Source organism: Neovison vison, chromosome 8 (genome assembly GCF_020171115.1).
Source record: "Neovison vison isolate M4711 chromosome 8, ASM_NN_V1, whole genome shotgun sequence".
NCBI classification, from domain to species: Eukaryota; Metazoa; Chordata; class Mammalia; order Carnivora; family Mustelidae; genus Neogale; species Neogale vison.
Window position 1 is genome coordinate 108,376,475 of NC_058098.1, and position 20,371 is coordinate 108,396,845.

Here is a 20,371-nt window from a genome sequence, read left to right on the forward strand (position 1 = left end):
CCAGATGGAGTCCTTTCACCCTGGGGCAAATGTGGCCATTCAGTCAGCAAGAGATGAGGGCGCAGCTCTTCAGGATTCCCCTTTCTGGAACCTGCAGTCTCCCCATGTGTGGAGAAGCAGCCCACCTTAGGGGGATGGGATACTCTTTTGTTTATTCAGGGAGGTCCCCAGCTCATTGTGGCCAGTGGGTGTTTACTAAGACAGATACCAGTGGTAGCAACTACTGCCGTACCTTCTCCCTAGCAGAGAGCCTTCCCCAGGGGACTGTCCCACCCACCTGCAGACCCCTTGTTGTAAGGGCAACTCCGACAAGGACCCTCCCTCCCATGCCACACTGATCTTTGAAGAGGAGTTGACCAGTTTTGGAAAACCAAGAGCTGTGGACTCCAGATACAGCATTTACATCAGGAAGACAACGGACATGACAGCTGTGAGCCATTGCCTGGGGCGCGGCAACAACCCTGATGTTCCATTTTGAGGGGTTCGCCTCTCAGCATGACGCTATGCTTAGGACTTGGGTATTTCTGTGTCCTCAGGCCTCTCTGCCATTCCCCATCATGGCGGCTGACTCACAGGCCCCAGGTTCCCCCTCGCTGCACATGTCCAGGCTGGATTTGTTCCTGTCCCCTCCCCCTTGGTGCCAGAACCAGCCCAGCCCTCCCCATATCACCCTTAGCGCTTCCTCCCACTTCAGCCTCCACCTCCCATCACTCTTAAGGTCCTATAGATCCCTGTAACGTATCCAGAGTGGCCTCCCCGGCCTCCCGGTCCTGCCAACACTGCTTCTCAGCTTGTAGCCTCATCGCGGTGTGCTGGACAGCCAGGCCAAACCTCCCAGGTCACAATTAACCTCCACATCACGTTGCAAAATGCTTCCTACAGCCCCAATCTGGTCATGGCTTCCCCTGTTCCAGATCTTTCCCAGAGCCTTGATGACTGTGGAGATTGACAATGAAAGCTCCTAGACAAGGCCCGCAAAGGCCTCTGGGATCCTCTGTCTTGTTGCCTGTGTGCATCCTGCCCTTCAGACACACCAAACTATGAGTTCTTTCCCAAGTCATCCAAGAATTTCACACCTCCCATTCTGCTCTTCCTTCTGCTTGTACGCCCTTTCCACCTTTGTAATAGAGGTAAATCTTACCCATCCGTGCTGGCTGCCTCGCTAGGCATTTAATGGGGAGCCATGTGAACACCATACTTAAGTCTCTCCCAAGTTTTCCCAGAGCTTCTGGTCTATGGAAACTGTCATCCAGCTCCGACTAACTCGCCTTGAGAACAGGGGCCATTCCTTACTGGATCTTTCATCCCCAGAACTTAACCCAGTACCCAGCCCACAGTAGGCCTTCAACGTGTGCTTGCTGAATGAGGATTGGTGAATAAAGGAGTGAAAGAGACGTACTCTCCATCCATATTGTTTCTCAAGAACAACTGAGTAGATGCTGGTCTCTAGTGGAGCAGGACCAGATTTTAAACGCTTGTTCTCCATGGGGCAATCAGATTTTGAGACACGGAGCAATTTTCAGCTTCCACAGGAATCCCACCATTTTGTCCCTCGGTCTGAGGCAATACCTTGATCCTATCCCTTAGGACTGACACAATCTTCATGCTCCTTGCAAGAAGGACCAAAGCGAACGGAAGTCAGGGGCTCACAGCTGTAAACGGTCCCGTGCAGCTGGGAAGGGAGGCACCTCTGGTGCATGGTTCAGAACCCAAGTGTCTCCTTCACCAACCGCTGATAAAAGCTTTTTGTGGCAATTTTCGGGAAAACTCAACCACCTGCCATGGTCCAGAATGGGTCTGCACAAAATTTAATGTCTTTAACTTCTCAGGAATGAAGAACTACCAAATGTGCATAAGACACGGAACTCTAATGTTCAAGGTATCCAGAAACTACATTACATATTAAGAAACGGCTATTCCTAACACTATGAAAAGTCATTTTTTTCTGCCATGTTATTTTTTTTGTGACGAACTTACTTTCTGGTTCATGCACTTTGACCCTGGAGATCACAAGTTTGATGCCTCTCTACCACACGAGCTTTTTGCTACACTCTCAGACACATAATACTTTTACAGAAATCTGTGGGAACTTCTTTATTTTCCAGACTTCCAATTAAGAGAGAATTTCCAAGTGCTTTTTCAGTGGGAAAAAAAAAATCACAATAAACAGCTTCCCCCATCTCTACTTACCCTGATGTTAAATAAACTTCCCCTGTCGAGTTTCCAATACCCGTTTTAATACAGCAAATCAGGGGACCTACATGTCAATAAAGGAAGGGGAATATACTGAAGAAAACCTTTCTGTTACTTACCTTGTAGTCACTTTCCTATCTAAGCCTCGAGGCCACGTTAAGTGTATATTAAAACTTGTTACTTCATTATATCTCAGAGGATAGAATTTGGCTCCCCCCCCCCTTTTCGGTTCTCACATTTCTGAGTAAAAGCCATCATTTTCAAGTTCATAGAGCATTATGTTTTCTCTGCAAATAAAATCCCATAACTCTCAAGCAAAGAGAGAGGTAAATTCATAAAGACGAGACACAGCCCTATTTTTCCTCCTGCCATTTGGGATCTACGATAGGTTAAAAATGATGTTTTTATCTCTGGTGATTTATCAAACTCCAGATTTCATAAAAGATAAACAGATGCCCTAAAGAAAGGATACATCATCTTAATGTTTCATTGTGACACTTTTGGTATCTGAAGAGCATATATATTAAAGATCTCCCCTCCAAAAACTCAATAGTTCCTATGATTTACACAGTTTATTTCTTGTTTTTAAAACACACTGAAGTGAGAACATGTCAGAAGACACCTTAAAAAGAAAATGGTCACATTTGAAACATACAGATTATTTATAGACAAAAAAAAAAAAAAAAAAAAACAAACCTGAGAGCTGAACGAAAATCTGGTTGGCAACAGACAGTTGCTTTTTCTATGTTTTTTCTGAGTTCATTTTGGTTTTTGTGTGGGTGGCTCATGTGAACTCAAAGGTTATTTGCTAAATGTTTTGTGAGATTAGAACATGTTGTCCTTTAAAATCTAAATTTAAATTTATGTTTGTTGCAAATATGTTTCACTTTAGAATATGGGATCATATTTTTAAAGTAGAAAAATCATCCCTATAATTGCTATGATAAGACAAGAGTTCCTGTGCTCCTGTTTTTAACTCACAGTTTAGAAGGTATTATTCTTAATCATAATTCCTAGCAGGAAAACTCACAGTACAGAGTTCAGCAGTAAAAAATTGTATCTTTTTTACTTTTGTGTTGTTTTCACCTGCCAGCTTGGGTACTGATTAATCTTACTTTGAAACTCCTTAGGTGCAGGAAGCTGTAAAGTCAGGGTGGACTGCAGATCAGATCTTTCCGAGTACAGATATAAGGTACACTTTTCAATCACATGATGGGGAAAAAAGATTAAAAAAAAAAAAAAAAAAGAAACACGTTTAAGCGGGGGGTGCTTCTTTTTTCTGCCTCGTTAGCTAAGCTGAGCAACTAGATCCGGATCCAAATAGCACTTACGGGCCCCACAAGGTGGGCAGAGGGCAGCAATAGGCTGAGATTTGAATCCTCCCTCTGCTGTGTGACACTGGGCAACTTACTCAATCTCTCTGTGCTTAGTTTCCTCAGGTGGAAAAGGAATAGACGGTGGCCCCTCCCTCATGACCTTGGCGGGGGATTAATGAATGCTCCCTCTCCCACATTGTGCACAGGGCTTGATAAACTGAGCCCTCCCTGGATGTTAGTGGTCCTCATGGTTATAGGGCCCTAGTGCTTCCTCGCGTGATTTTTCATTTCATCCTCATAGAAAACCTGTAACGTGGAAAACAGAAGACTCACTATTCGGAGACAAATGCGATAAAAGCAGTGAAATGCAGCACAGGCCAATTTTAAGAGAGCAAAGTATGTGTCAAATAAACACACAAGGAAAAACCTGTGAAAGCTCAAGACGGCTGTAACTTCCAGCCTCTGGTGTTTTATCTATAGGAAGGAAAACCCTTGGAGAGTTGGTGGTGGAAGGGTTTCCTTCAAAATCGGAGGCCTAGAGAGCTTTTCCGAGCGAAGCTTTGGGGTCAGCCAGCCTGAGGGCAAAGCTGGTTGGATGCCATCCTAGGCAGTTTGTTCCTCCTCTGAGCCAGTTTCTCAACGGGCTTTGTGAGCTTGTTGTGGAAACCGAAGGCGTGACATGGCTCCAGCCCAGGGGAAACCCTCCACAGTGACCGTTACAGTCGGCCGAGATACTGGGGCTCCAGGGATCAGTGACATTCTCTTAGCATCTGGGTCAAGTACTGCAGCTAAATTCTGTTCTCAGCCGTCTCCTCCACAGAGCAGACACGATGCAGGAGTTAGACTTCACTTTTTGTCCTTGTCCCCTTCTTCCCCGCGCAACAGAATCCTTGGGTCATTTGTCACAAAACTCTTTCATTTCTTTGGGTTGGGCTGACCTAATCTGCAGGTTTACCTATGCAGCCATGGGGAGAAGGCAAGGCTCCGGGGGAGAAACCCCAGCCTTATGAGGGCGGGAGCAACCTTCCCGATGCTGGAGAAGAGCTCTTCTGTAGACTCACAGAAGCCCGGGAGCCACGCTCCGTCTCACCCACTTTCCCAGAAGGCGAAAGGCTAGGAATGCCATATAACGTCGGGCGATCTGCTCTGTAGAGCTTTCTCTTCTTGTGTCCACTTGTTCATGAAGCAATACCACACGCTCTGCCAAGGGTTCAAATTCAGCCACATTTCTTCTTCTTTTCTTTTTGTTAAGAGCTCCCAGCTGCATCAGTCCAAAGTATGCTATGCTCCTCCTTAAAACTGTCTCCCTTTCATTGGACACCTCCCTCAGCAGGAGCGTCCACTCGCATCTCTGACCCTGGGAGCAAACTTGCACAAGCTCAGGGAAGGCGAGTTCTCACTTCCTTTTCTCTGGTTTGTTCCCACCTCCTGGCATCCCAGACGGCCCCTCTCTGCTGTCCCGGACTTCCGGCTTTAGGGACCCAGCTACTCCAGCAGAGGACTGGAACAGTCACATGGGCTCTCCCAGGTGTCTCGTGCTCTGAAATGGGGACCCTCAACTCCCCACGGCACCTTCTGCTCTCAGAAATGAATGGGTCTGAGGTTTAGTCATGTGACCGGGACAGAGGGGACAAAGCTGGAGATGGTCTTTTTCTTCCCCCTTGGGGCCTCCAAGATGCTGCTGCAAATCGTGTCTGCCCATTCTTGGCTTTCTAGGTCCCCTCACCTGCTTCTACCACCCACATGGTTAACGGGTGCTAGACAAAGAGGAAGGTCAGCGTCAGGGGCGGCGGTACCCAAACCTCCTACCTCCCACGCCACGCCACCGGTCGGGGCAGGCTGGGACTACTTCTAAATATTGTCCCACCCAGCAGAGGGTCCCCACGGGAAAGGAAGGCACACAGGTTGTCCCAGCCCACACAATACCTGTGGTGCCCGCCCGCCCTCCATCTTCTGCAACAACAGCCAAACACAGTGAAGAAATCTGTATTCAAATAAGGTGTGTTAACTTTCAAGTTCAGTTCCGCTCCAGAGGGCAGGCTCACTCTTCAAGTGCAGAGGACTTAGGGTCTTGGGGGCACTTCTGCAGCGGAGTGTAAGTGGGGGGGGGGGGCTATGAGGACCTAAATCCACACGGGACTCCTGGATGAAGTTACAGCATTTTATTTTTCTGAGCTCGAGTAACGAAATGCACGTTCATTGAGGGGGTTAGTATATTCCCCCAGTTCCCTGGAAGATGAATGTCAAAGCTAAAACGAAATCGAGGTGAATGTAGTTTGTGTAAAGAATAGCTCCATTAACAAATGGGGGCGAAACATGCTGATCCCATGAAGGATACTGCAGCAAGCACTCACGGAGAAAATACAGAAAGAATGCTGTGATAACACATATGACCACGTTTTTATTAACAAAGAAAGTCTTGTTTGGAAACGCATCGTCCCTGAGAGGAGTCTGAAATTAATCCTCTGACAGGCAAAAAGCGACACTACTTATATATTCTAATCATAATTACAATGTGCTCTTAATGCGAACATTCTAAATTATTAGTCACTTTATGAAGAACCGGAGAAGGGACTTCTGCAGCATAATGACAGCACCTTACAGCTCAGAGGAGGGAAAAACCAAGAGAGAGTTGCATGGAGCTGGACAATAGTGGATGTGACTTATTTAATAAAAGTGCTTAGTTTCTTTTTTGTTTAGGAATCGGTACACCCTGAGGGGTTCAGACCGCACTGTGCTTTGGAGCTGCTCTTTCTAGGGCAAGATAAAAACGTGTATCACAGAAAAATAACAATTTATCATTGTAATGGTTACATCCCACTTCAGAAACCACTAGAGACTGCTTAACATTTTTATTTCAAACACAGGTTTTCCCGAGTCTTCAGGTGACAACGGATACTGATGCCAGAAGCCCCCCCCCCCGGCAATTTGTTCCTAATAAAAATGGCTAGATTCTGAGTTCATTTTCATCTGGGGTGACGTTCAGGTCTGTGCTTTCACGGACTGATCCTTCCCTTTCCTCCTTTGTACTCTTTCTTTGAAAGTCTCCAAAGGCAACATCTGGGCCGGGTCACTGAAGACAGATGGGCTCCTTCTACTTCTTCTCCCAACCCCTGGGGACCTCTGGCAGTGGCGCAGCATGCTATTTAAATGTCATGACATGCTGACAGAACTGTCCCTGCGCAGTGTGTGCTCCGCACGGTCCTACCGCAAGAGCTCGTTCCTTATCTGTTCAGACCTCCTCATTACGGATGACATCTCTATCTCAAAACATTCCTGGGAGTTCTAGAGGCTGTCATTGAACTAATTCTTCTTATTTTTTCTTCTGTTACTTTCTACAGCCAAACTGTCTTCCTCTAACCCTGATAGGGGCCAATTTCCTGAAAATAATCACTTTTGCTACTGTGGCTATTAGCTAATAAAAGGTAGGGAGTCCATTCGGATTTCTTTTATGCTGTGGCAATATTAAATCTGTGATGTTGCCTGTCCATGTTAAGACTTCCTGCACTGGAACCTAACTTGCTTAAATTGTCCTCTTATTCTTACACTTAAGAAACAAGGATCTGGGGGCACCTGGGTGGTTCAGTGGGTTAAAGCCTCTGCCTCCGGCTCAGGTCATGATCCCAGGGTCCTGGGATCAAGCCCTGCATCGGGCTCTCTGCTCAGCAGGGAGCCTGCTTCCCCCTCTCTCTCTGCCTGCCTCTCTGCCTACTTCTGATCTCTCTGTCAAATAGATAAATAAAATCTTTAAAAAAAGAAAAGAAACAAGGATCTAAATGTTCCACTTTGGTAATGGGAACTAAGGATTTTGTAGAGTAGTAATTAACAGTAATAAAATTTTTTTATTGAACCCTAACTATGGATTGGATGCTAAGAGAAGGGCTTTTGAGTATATTCTCAATAGCCCCATGAGGTAAGTATCACATTATCTCCATTTTATAAATGAAGATGAGACGAAAGCTCAGAGAGGTTGATTAATTCACCCACCATTGCACAGCAGTTAGAGGTAAATAAAGTCTCTGCATTCAGTTAACCAGACTCTGGAGCCCGAGTTCTCAACCCTCATGCTAAACTTAATTCTGCTCTCAACAGATAGGATGAGTGGTTCAAGGCACAATGGTCAGTGTTTCCAAGGCAAAGGCTTGAGTTCAGGGATTCTTTGATGCCCGCCTTCAAATTTAATCACATCTCCTAATGTTTAGAAATGTTTCACTTGGAGTCCACTTGCTGCTGCCTGTATCCTGGGAAGGGTGATATCTGTGGTCAGCACATGGAAAAGCACAGGGAGGAGCCCAGGCAGTGGGGCCACAAGCAGCCCAGAGAGCGGAGCCATACATGTCTACACGGAGTGCAGAAGGAGGCCTGGGACATAACTGCCTTCAGTAAAGGTGCCTCCTGTGCTGCTTTATATGCCAGGTAAGTTTTAGCCGATCGACAAATCTGAAAAAACACCCCACCAACAGAAGAAAGGAGGTTTGCATAAATTTCTCAGGGGCTGAGTTGGTGCTGAGGACACCAAGACAGTCTAGGAAGCAGCCTGTGGGCTCCAGGACCCAGCCTCTGGGGCAGGCGGGCCAGCATGGACACTCAGACGCTCCTCCAAGAGCTGTCCAGTCCAACCTTCTGGAATGTTCTATCACTGAATTCCACACGGAGAGTTCCATGGGATGGAGCGTTACAAATGATTCAGCAGTTGGGTTCTCATTTGTGATGAGTGAACTGGCATTCTGGATTATACAGCTATTACCTTTGAGTTTGAGTCAATTCCCTTGAGCCTCATATACTGTGGGTGTGCAGACAAATTAAAATTTCTGGATCCATAGTTAAGGAACTCAGTCCTATGACTTAATGACCTGTCGGGAGGGAAGCTTTTGTCCTCCCTCTGCTCCTCTCAGCCCCTGGAGGGGCTCACTGTGTAAAAAGGCTGCTCCTGGTGTTGCCCCCCAGGCCCCATGAGGAACGCATGCTCTGGGCATAATCACTTGTGTGTTCTCATTCCTGTCCACACTCCTGAGACCTGTGTCATGAGGCTCATCACGGTCCCAAGCACTGGGCTGCGCCTTGAGGGAGAGAAGAGGCCAGGCTCAGCCTACTCACCCCAGTCTGGCTTTTGCCAGCTCTTGGGAAGGGGTCCGGCCGCCTCACAGTGACTAACAACATGGCGCTCTGCTCTCCCAGTACTGCCTGGCTGCGGAGGGAAGGTGGTGGTCAGGCTGTGAGGCAGGTGGGATGCTGGCACTCCTGGGTTGCTGGCTTGACCCTTAACAGAACTCCTCCAGGAATTCCACCCCCACAAGATGGTGCCCAAGGACATGCCAGGACTGGGAGCCAGGCCCTGGAGCTGTGTTGGTGACCAAACCTGACCCTGCCTTCCCAGGGCCAGCTGTGACCTCGGTGGGATGGAAAACTCCACACGGCACACAAGCCCCAGTGACAGGCTTCTCCCTTTAAGACCTTCCCCCCTGGAGTAAGAGTTTATGATGAACGAACAAATGATTCTTGATGCTACGCAAAATTTTCAGGAAAAATTTGCCTTATCTTGATGGATCATACTCTGTTTTCAAAGTTTCTTTTATTTTTTGTGATTTGGGTCTGTTCAGGTCAAAATGGTCACTCACGTTTTCTCAGTGTCAGCACTATTGACACGGAGGCGGGAGAGCTCTTTGCTGTGGGTGCTGTTCACAGCCTGGGGGGTGTTTAGTAGCATCCCTGGCCTCTGTCCACCAGCAACCCCTGCTCGGTTGTGGCAACAAAAAATGTCTCCAGATGTCACTAAATGTACCCAGGAGGGCTTGAGAGCTACCGCTTTAAAAGGCTAAACAGGTTTCTGGCTAATTTGAGGATTAGGTTTAAGTAGTTAGTTGTGGTACTTGAAATACTTCAGGCAGGGATCCTATTAGAACACCCTCCCTCTACCTGTGCGGGCACCCTCTGATTTGTTTACAGGGGAATAGCAGACCCTGTTGGGCAGAGGGCACTGCTGAGGGGCCCGCCCCTCACCAGCTGGCTTCTGTCGAACAAGTGCTGTTGGCAACTCTTGGGTTGTGTCGGAGGTACTGTTTCTGGAGTTTAGTGTTGGGTTTTGTGGGTGTCATTTGGTCAGTGTTCCTGGTAAGTTGGGGGTTAAGTTATTTGGGGCCCTCTACATTCAGCACGGGGCTCAGCCTGGTGTGGGGACTGTCCTTGGTCTGTAGTCTTATTCCCAGACACCTTGCAGCCTTCTGAGCCGCCCCATTACAAATATTTAACAAGAGCCAACTGACCTCTGTGGATGTGTGCTAGAGACAGGCAGGCAACGTGATGAAGACACGCATTCCAGGCACTGAAAAAGTCCTCTTTCTTGGTCATCACCTGTCAAATGGACAGAATGAAAGGAACCGCTGAGGGTCTTCCCAGAGAACAGAACTTAGAAGCGAGGCAGATGGCAAATTTGCACATTTTTAGTACCACCTGAAGCCTGGGTAGGTTGCAAGGCTGGCCTCCGGGACCCACAGAAGCAATTTGTTGATGAAGAAAAGGCCATCAGTGCACTGTGAGTCCAGGTTCTACGTTGATAGGAATTCCTCACACACAGCAGACATGACCACTACCAGCGCCGACTCTCCAGATGGCACAGGAGTCCAGGTAACAGTGCATGGGGAACAATGCGCGCATAGGTAAAGCGACACCGTGTTACCCCGGGGTGTTCTCTGCCTGCAGAACTGTGAATCCCAGATCAAACTGCATTAAGTCTAATCTGCCGCAAAATGAACCTGCCATTCCTTCCCTCCTTCCTTCCATTGAAGGCAGGTACTTCCATTTGTTTTCAAGTTATTTCTCTCGAATGCCCGTGAGGTCTCCAGTGAGGTCTCCAGAATGGGCATCTGGCAGTGGCCGGGTGTGATGTGTTGGAGGGGCTCCCAGGAGTGTGGGAACTGCATGCCCAGCACCTCTCAGTCCTCCCTCCATCTGACCGGTCCCTTTAGCTGATCTAACACATGCAAGATTCTCTTTCAATTACTCCAACGAACAGAGTTGTTTTGCTTTGTTCTTTGCTGTTTTTTGGGGGGGAGAGGGTTGGTGAGCTGTTTTTGCGGGGGGGGGGGTGTTGGTGAGAAGTGAGGGAAGAGAACTAGAAGAAGATAAGAATGAAGAAAATACACAAAGAGAAAGATGCCGAATCACGGAGCGGCAGTTAGTCATTTCGGTGGAGCTAAGGGCAGATTCTTATCTGACCAGAGAGGAGTGTTGAATTTGTCACTTCTGACTTTTCTTTGTTTCTTCTTGCCTTTTTTTTGGTTTGTTTGTTTTGAAAACCCAACAGTTTGATATTTAAATTTTCAGCCCTTGTCTTTGCTCAAAGAAATAACACTCAGATAGAAAATCAGACTCTGCATCTGCTTCCCATTTGTTTTAAACTCACACGCTGAGCCCTGTGGTTGGAAGGTACCCTGCCCCCTGCAGCTCCACAGTTCCTGCAGGGCCTGGAGGACCTGCTTTGTCAAAGCCCTCCTGTAACAGAGTGTTTTGTGCTCCAGTGGAAAAATAGCACTGCAGAAAGCCTCTACCCATGTATAATTTAGCACGATTACCTGCGGCAGCAGGCACAGTGTGGAGGACCATGTCACGTGTGCCTTGGAGTCCCCACCTAACTGCGTCTTACGACAGTCAAGGGTGAGGATAATGTCTGTCTCCGTCCCTGAATCAGGATCTCTCGGTGCTGGTATCAAAATGACAGCTGAAAAGGTGTGATAGAGAATGCAGGTCTCAAGGAATGGGCCAGAGGACCTCTCGCGCAGAGGTGAGGGCAAGAGCTGGCCAAACACTCCTGCGCCCAAGCTCTCCCCATCACACTGCGGAGGAAAACACCAGGAAATCCGTGCTGGGGCCTGGTGGACCGGCTCTCCCAAACGTGAGTGGGCTGTCCCCCCACACTGTATGGGAAGGAAAGGGGAAGAAGGGTAAAATAGCATGTGGAGGTGTCCAAACAGAACTAAGAACTCTCTTACAGTTTTAAAAATCTAAACATATACACTTAAGTCTTTCACTGGTCTGATCGAGAGAAAACCAGAAACAGACAATTAATTGGACAATACAGACCCTGCATGAAGAAGAGATTTTAGATGAGAAAACACTGCAGAAGGCCCTTTACGAAACTTGTGACTTCATCCTCAAAAAGTATACGGCAAAGAAAAAAAAAAAAGGCAAGTTCAAGTTAAGGGGAAAGGCCCCTTGAAGGCCTGCCAGCTTGCTCCTAAGTGCTTTTCCTTATATGTTAACATCACAGTGCTGCAGCAGGACCCACTTGAGCAGGCTCAGTGTAACCTCGTCCCTGCTGCTAAGTGGTGCCCCCTTGCACCCCACTCCAGACAGGAAGGCTGGCATGACTTATCCCCCCATTGAAGGATGGCACCCAGGACTTGGAGCATGTCGATAGAAAGGCAGATGCTCGGGAAAGCGACAGACTGACTGAGAAGTCTCTGTCTCCTTGAAATCGAGTTTATTGGCAAGAAACAATAGGCTGAAGCCAACTGGGGGCTGCACAGTGGTCCGCACGTCCAGGTGGGGCAGCTCAGAACAGTGTGTGGGTCCCATTCCAGCCCACGTCAAGTGGTCAAAACAAGCAGATCAGAAGGTCAAACTGGTTCAGCCTTTAAGTGTAGACCCAGTGTGAACTCCAAGGTGTCATTGCCCACAGTAACCCAGCTGATAATGGCCTATGCAGGGCTCAAAATTTTTAAAATGTATTTATTACACCAATAACAGGCAAAACAACAGAAATCAAGTATCTAACTCTCTCTCCTTACAAAACCTTAATAAGAGGTTTTCTGGAGAGTGGATTTTCTTTTTCTTTCTTTTCTTCTTCTTTTTTTTTTTAATGGATGGCTGTTCTTCACTTCAAGCTTTAAGCCTGCTACTGAAACCTTGTGTGTAACTCAGCCTATGCAAACTAAAACCTTCTTAAAATGCACCAGACAACAGACGCTGTTTTAAGCTCTTAATTGCATTTGCTCATGGAATCTTCAGAAGCCCTAGAGGTAGGAATTACTGACATCTTTTGATACCTTCATTTTGTAGGTGGAAAACTAACACAGGTTAAGGAATTTGCCCAAGGTTGCAGAGCTGGATTGGGACTGGGCACCCAGGCTTCTGAGCCCAAGTTTGTAACCACAGGCTACACTGCCTCCCAATGGACTAATAGGGAGTTGGTTCCCGGGCAACACCTGTCCCTCCCAAATACAGTTCATAAAGATGCATTGTCACATATAGTCATATGTAATGTGAACCATATTCTACACTTAAAACCTCTAATGGAAATAAATGCTTACTTCCTAATAAATCATCACACAGTTAAGACAGGGCCAAGCTCATAAAGAAACCCCTGCTGGCCTCCTTTTTGATGGATGCCCATGTCCATTCTCCCTTCTACTTTTCTAGAAAAATCCCCAAAAGCTTTGGGCAGCAATACATCCAGTTAAAAAATACTTACCTTCCTACAGAACATCTATAAAAAAAAAAACCTCAGCTAACATCACACTTAGTAGTAAAGACTGAGTGCTCTCCCCTTAGAATTGGGAAGAAAAGAATGTCTGCCATCACTTCTACTCAGTGTTGTACTGCAGATTCCAGCCAGGATAATAAGGCAAGAAAAAGAAATTAAAGGTGTAGAGATTGGAAAGGAGTAAGTAAACTGTCTTCATCCAAAAAGAACTGATTTTCTATGTAAAAAGCCCTAAGGAATGTATCATAAACCTACTAAAACTATTTAGCAAATTAAGCAGCAATGTCACAAGATGCAAGATTTAAGAAAAAAAAAATCAACTAAGTTTCTATATCCTAGCAATGAACAATTTGTACTTGAAATAAAAATACCATTGCAACAGCATCAAATGTATTCAATACTCACAGATACATTTCACACGGCACATGCAATATCTGTATGCGGAGAGGAAAAAACATTGCAGAAAGACATTGAAATGGAGCATAGAAATGAAGGGAGCTCTATACTGTGCTCATGTGCCAGAAAACTCTGCATTGCTAAGATGTCAATTCTCACAGTGATCTATGGAGTCAGAACAATGCCAAGCAAAATCCCAGCAGACTTCTGTGTGTATAGAACTGGACGAGCTGATTGTAAACCTTATATGGAAATACAGAGGACCTACAATAATCAAAACCATTCTGAGAAAAAAACAAGTTGGAGGATTCACAGTAACTGATTTCAAGATTTAGTATAAAGCTGTCGTAAATACAACAGTATGGTATTGGAATAAGAATAGAAATATAGGTGAATGGGGGTAAAAAAAAGAAGAGTCCAGAAAAAGAGCCATCCAGGCAAGGTCAACTGATTTTCTACCGAGGTACCAAGGTAATTGGATGGGGGAAAAAATTCTTTTTAAAAAGTGCTAGAACAACCAAACATCCACATACAAAAGCAAACAAATAAATAAATGAAGCTCAACCCTTATTTCACGCCATATCAATAAGTTAACTTGAAGTGGGTCACAAACCTAAATGTAAGACTTACATCTCAAATAAAATTCTAGAAGAAACTGTGGGAGAACATCTTAGTGACACTACGATAGGCAAAGATTTTGTGAGATAAGACACAAAAAGGCTGAATTTCATCAAAATTAAAATTCTACTCTTTAAAGACATTTAAGGAAATAAAAAGACAAGTAATGGATTAGGAGAAAATATTTGAAAAATCATGTATGTAATAAGAGATATCTCTCCAGAATTTACAAAGACAGCTTACAACTCAATAGTAAAAAAACAAAATCCACTTTAACAAATGGGCAAAAAGTTTGAACAGACATATCATTGAAGAAGATAAATGAATGGCAAATACATACATGAAATAGATTTGAGAAATGTTAATTAATGCCATGATGAGAAACCTCGACACATCCCCCAGAACGGCTGACACCAGTAAGACTGGCCATGCCAAGTATTGGTAAGGATGCAGGGCAACTAGAACTCATTGTAGGTAGGGGTGGCAAAATGGCAAAATGGTGCAGCCACTTTAGAAGACAGTGTGGAGGTTTCTGGGGGACACTTGGGTGGCTCAGTTGCTAAGCATCTGCCTTCAGCTCAGGTCATGATCCCAGGGTCCTGGGATCGAGCCTCACATTGGGCTCAGTTGGAAGCCTGCTTCTCTCTCTCCCACTCCCCCTGCTTGTGTTCCCTCTCTCACTGTGTCTCTATCAAATAAATAAATAAAATCTTTTAAAAAAAAAAAGACGACAGTGTGGAGGTTTCTTATAAATAAACACATAGGAACCATAGAACGTAGCCATTCCACTCCTAGATATTTACACAAGATAAATAAAAATATATGTCCATGCAAAGATTTGGATGAGAACATTCATAGAAACTTCATTCATAATAGTCCAACAGGAATCAATCCATATGTTCACCAATTGGTTAAGGGATAAACAAATTATAGTAAAGCCATACAAAGGAAGACTCCTACATAATAAAAAGGAACAAACTTAAAACACCCAACAATTTTGATAGATCTCAAATGCAAAAGACTAGATACTATGCTCTTCCATTTATATTAAATTATAAAAAAGACAATTTTATTTGAGAAGAAAAATATGTGTTTTCCAGGAGTCAGAGTAGGGGGACAGCTTTGATTACAAAGGAGCAGGAAGGAACTTTCTGGGGTGATGGAAATGTTCTTTATCTAGACTATATGCACTTTACAAAACCCATTAATTGTACACTTCAAATTGGTCAGTCTTAATATATATTAATTACATATATAAAATAAAAGTTGATTTTTAAAGATGCTCACCTCCCCAGGCTCCCTTACAGCTTGTAAGATTTGTAGTCTCCATGGCCAAGAGAGTGGGCAGAAGTCTACTGGGGGGTGCTTCCATGAAAGCTACTGTTTCCCTAACAAAACAAAACACAGCCTGAGCTAGCATGTGCTTTTTTTTTTTTTTTTCCTTTGTCCTCTTCCTGTTTCTTTGCTTGGAACTTTCCTATCTTGTGAGCATAGGAACAGGTAAAGTCATGTTAAGGGGTTATGTTAGGGTTGCTGTAACACATGACCACAGTCCTGGTGACGTCACACAACAGAAATGTATACTCTCACAGTTCTAGAGGTTAGAGGTCAGAATCAAGGTGTCCCCAGGGCCACACTCCTTCCAAAGCCTGCTTTGCCTCTTCAGGGGCCCCTCCTTACCCGCTCAGCCCACATCTCTGCTCTCACCTGACATTCTGTCTTGCCTTTCAGGAGTGGGATAATGAGGAGAGGGGGTTCTTTATATATTTTTCTGCCTTCTTACATTTTTTGTGTCTTTCCTTTCTTTCTTTTTCTCTTTCTTTCTCCTTCTTTCTTTCTTTCTTGAAAGGGAGAGAGAGAGAGAGAGAGAGAGAGTGTGTGTGGGGAGGGGCAGATAGAGAGTCTCAAGCAGTCTCATACCCCGCACGGAGCCCAGCATGGGCTCATGACCCCGAGATCATGACCTGAGCTGAAAACAAGAGTTGAATGCTTAACTGACTAAGCCACTCAGACACCCCTTTATGTCTTTCTTAAAAACAAAAACAAAACTTTGTATAGTTACCCCTCTCTCTCTCTCGAGTTCTTCTTTCCATCTCTGTTTCGAGCCTTACTCAACTCGTTTTTCACCCTTTTATATTTTAATTTTTCTGCTGTTCTATATTTTTTCTATTTTTCTAGGGTTTTTGTTTTTCTAGGCTTTTCTTGCCCTTCTGTTTTTCAGTCTTTCTGCTCCCTCTGTACTGTTCTGTCCTCTCTCTTAAATTCACTGCTTCACCTTTCACTCCTCTCTTAGGCGTTCACATACCAAATTAATTCTTTTTCTCTTCAGACTTTCCTCCTGACTTAACTTGGCTTCCTCTGATTGGCTTTGGGAAGGGGCCCCCTTTCCTCCCCACCACAGCTATTCTTCCTGAATTCTGTCTTCTCCAGAAGGCCCCAGCCTCTTCCTGCATCGACGGCTAGGTGTTGGTCAGTTCTGTACTAGTGCCTCACAGAAAGCAGGGTGTCTGGGTCCAAAAGATGGCGGCTCACTTGTGGCTTTCTGAACTGGGAGCAGGAGATTCTTTGCACCTCAGCCCTTTGAACCTACACTATTGTTTCCAGGACAGTCAGAGCAATACATCTAGCACCATGTCCTTACTATATCCTGGGAGAAAGGACACAGCAGGACACCTTTGTATCTACTGTTCCAGCTTGTTTCCTATGAGAAGGAAAAGTAAATATGCTCCAAATGTCCCAGAGAGGGCTGTGTCCTGGTTTTGGGAGCCTCAGGGAACAGGCCAGCTGCAGGGTTCATCTCTGGTCTCAGTGCCTGGGTCAGCGGCCCTCTGTCTACCACCCCCATTCCAGACACTTGCCCACCCCAGCTGCGTACCAGGCTCTAATGCACGAGAATCTCCCCTTCTCTGAGAAGGTAGCAGGTGGCTGGACTGCAGGGGTGGGGGTGGATGCAACAGCCCTTGTTTGGGGAGATCAGCCTGTGGAGTGAAAGCCTGGGATTCACATATTCTCCTAGAGAAACACAACATAAGAATGACGAATGGCAGGAGAGTAGGAAGGGGTCCAACAACGAAGGCTTCTTGATCACATTCTCGTGCCCCACAGTGCTTGTCTCTGTACTAAGAAAGATATTCTGATCATGTAGGAAGTCCCAGAAAAGTCCAGTAATGATCCCTGATTGCTCACTGGAACACAGACGGATGTGGCTCCCAAGAGCACGACCTGCCAGAGGAACTCCTGCAGGACCCCGTCGTTCCCAGTTCCTAACAGAGCTTGTTCAGAATGGCTGTCCTAGCAAAGACATCACCCCACTGGCCCTCATTGTTCCCACAGGGGCTTCCCCTATAGACAGCCTGCTGTTCTTCCCCAGTGGTGCTGGGTGCAGGTTCTCAATAAGCACGCATTCCAAGACGTGTGCATGTGTGCGCGCACACACACACACACACACACACACACCACGGTTCCTCTCCGCCTTGAACTACGTCCAGTCTCAGGACACGCTCCCTCTCTTGCTTCAGATGTATTCACATGCAGTTCTCTCCAGCTGCCCTCTGCCCTACCTGACTGCTTCCTCCCAGTTTGGGAAGCCTCCAGACAGCTCCCCCTCCCGCGTGTGGGCTGGGCCCCCACCAAGCAGCACATCCCTCCGTGGAAGCCCTTCCCCACACTGTGGTGTAAGTGCTGAGCTGACCAGGGGAGGACTGTGACTGCCCCGGCACCCAGTGCAGTGGTCAGGGCCAACGACTACATCAAGGAGCCCATCACAGAGATGGGTGGTGAGGGTAGATGTGGACGTGAGGGGAGGGACTGGAAAAGAAACTGGTTTCAGAGGGCAGAGAAACTGCAAGAGGGAATTCAGCAGGTGGGGTCTTCGCAAAAACAGGACACGAGGCTCCTGGTCCGCCTCTCCCTGCACCACAGTTATGGTGTCGGGTCGGATTTTCTGAGCTCTGCCCAGGTGTTTGCAGCCCCTCCCCTCACCTGCAATGTCCTCCAAGCTCTGGTCTTGGGCCTCGCAATATGAACAGACCCCAAAGATGGAGCCCATTCCTAGCGAAGCCCTAATTTTGTTACACACACACTAGTTCCAGGGGTGGGGGGGCCACACATGTTTGATCTGACCGATTGCTAAATCTTTCCCCTGCTAAGGCTTAACTGAAATTGTCAGAACATGAAATCAATAGGATCTTGGCAAAGAGCTCCTATAATTGAATGTATTACTTCCTAATTTCTCCTCCTTTTTCCTTTTTGTGTTAAATTAAGAGTCTGCTTCTCATTACTTAGCCTTTCAGAATAGAAAATGATTGTCGGATGATACATTCTCTTTGGTCATTTAGCATTCATTTGAACTCTATGCTCCTGAAATCAATCTTGATAATTCCCAACAACGGGATCTGTAAATAAACAAATGTTTGATAGCTTTTCCCTTTCTTAATCACTTCCTCATTTTAGAAGTTCCTTCTAACAGTTCTGGTGGATGGAGCAAGAGAAGGGGGTAATCAGGAGAACTTAAATAGATTTTACAGGCACCAAAGCATGTATTTGGAGTACGATCAGCTGGAAAGATCTTGTTTCAATAATACAATCTTCACATTTAACTGAAGACGATGTTATGGAACCTGACTGCCCTTAGTGACTGCTTAAAGTGGACAGAAGGCTGAACGATGTACATTTAATATGTAAAAGACATTAGGCCTCAAGAGCTTTGTTTCCTGAATCTCTGCAGCAGCTCAGTGGGAAGAGGCAGTCTTGGGCTGTGAGTAAAAGGCAAGGGGTACAGCACACAGAAAGCCTACCCTATGAGGGATTTGCAGAGCACAGAACCCACTGCAGTTTGGAATTCCTTAGCACTCCGTGTTTCCTTCTCCAGGATTAGAATCCTATCCTCCTGGTGCATGAGCTGGAGCCCTGGGACCACCCCTGATCCCGTCTTTGGCTTTCTCCCCCATCAGACCATCCCAAGTTTCACCGACCACCTTCATGCTCACTGTCACCGCCACACGGCTCAGGCTGGGTTTTAAATCCTTTGGGATGATGGTTACTGTGGCCTTCTAAAGGGTCACCCTCACAGCACTGACTCCAGAATGATCTTCCTGACACCAGTGTGCTCAGGCCATAGTCCCATCACCTGCAGGGAGAGTAGAGGGATCTCGGGCCTGCAAGCAGGGGACATGAGGCTCAGGGCCTTGAGGGCCTACAGACCACCATAGTCACTCTCTTGCTAGCTTCTCTAGCCCAGGACCTGGGATGTGGACCAGCTTGAGGCTCAGCCTGAATATACCAGTTGCTCGCTCACATCCATGCCTTGCCTGGAAGGTCCTGCCCACCTCTCCCTGGGGATGGACACTAGATTCCATGCGCCACCCTTACCCACAGAAAGGGGCAGCCCTCCCTCTGCTCCAGACCCCTCTCTATGCACTTCCCCTTGACCCACGTTCCTGCCATCTCTCGTCCCAAGCTGAGACCATGGAGGCCAGCCATCATGCCTTGGTCATCACTACAGTTCCAGACTCGCACAATGACTGGTGTACTAGGGCACTGGGGAGAAATATCTTTTAAACAAGGAACTATTCAGTAAAAATAAACATCTTTATAGGTCTTCTCTCTCTCTTTTTCCCCCTAATTGTTTCTGTAAATATGTATCTGAAGTTCCAATGAAACATTTTTATTTCACTGTCAGGAAGAGGCTTTTTATTTCTGGCTAACCTTTCAAGAATACTAAACAGCACACTTTGCAGAATGTCGAGACCACCTCTGTGTGAGCTTCTGAGGGAGAGAGATTTGAGGCACTGGTGAGAAAGAGGGGAATTAACACTGGAAATTAAAAACAACAACAACAACAAAACGGCCTATTCCAACAGCCTGAGGTGCTGGCAAACAGGGAAGGAAGGGGAACAGATCACCAAGAGCTGCCACATGAAATTATAGGTCAATGCCTGACTGTCCATTCCCACCACCAAGCCACTAAGCTAGCAGGTGGATGGGCTGGACTTAGAGTTGCCTCAGTGGAGAGGCCGGATCAGGAGATGTTAAGTCCTTTATAGGACGTATCTGACTCCTTCCATTACCTTATTAGAATACCATGGGAAACGGTGTCCTCATGTCCTTCCTCTCCTGTGTGTTCCAAACCTAGTGCCTCAGCCTGATGGAGGCCCCTGTGGTCTGATAACTTTACTATTTCCCCTTTCTGGCAATCAGGTTTTTGGCTTTATCACAAAGCATTGGGCTTTAGACTACCATTCATAATAGTAACAACTTAAAGAATGTCCTTGATCCCAGATGACCATAGCGATCTGCCTACTGGCCGTGTGGAAAGGCAGAATGAAATAGAATAATAGGTTCATCTTTGTTGACCACAAGACTACAG

General features: G+C 46.2%; 1 protein-coding gene across 7 annotated transcripts in view; it reads right to left on the reverse strand.

Annotated features, from left to right (window-relative positions):
* The window catches only part of ACOXL (acyl-CoA oxidase like), a 349,357-nt gene that overhangs the window by 56,065 nt on the left and 272,921 nt on the right, over window positions 1–20,371 (reverse strand). For 6 of the 7 annotated variants that reach the window (XM_044261633.1, XM_044261636.1, XM_044261631.1 and 3 more), the window contains one exon: window positions 9,773–9,860. The exons of the other annotated variant lie outside the window; for it this stretch is intronic. In XM_044261633.1, the coding sequence (XP_044117568.1) occupies window positions 9,773–9,860 (88 nt within the window). The remainder of the gene's footprint in view (window positions 1–9,772; window positions 9,861–20,371) is intronic. 7 annotated transcript variants of the gene reach the window in all.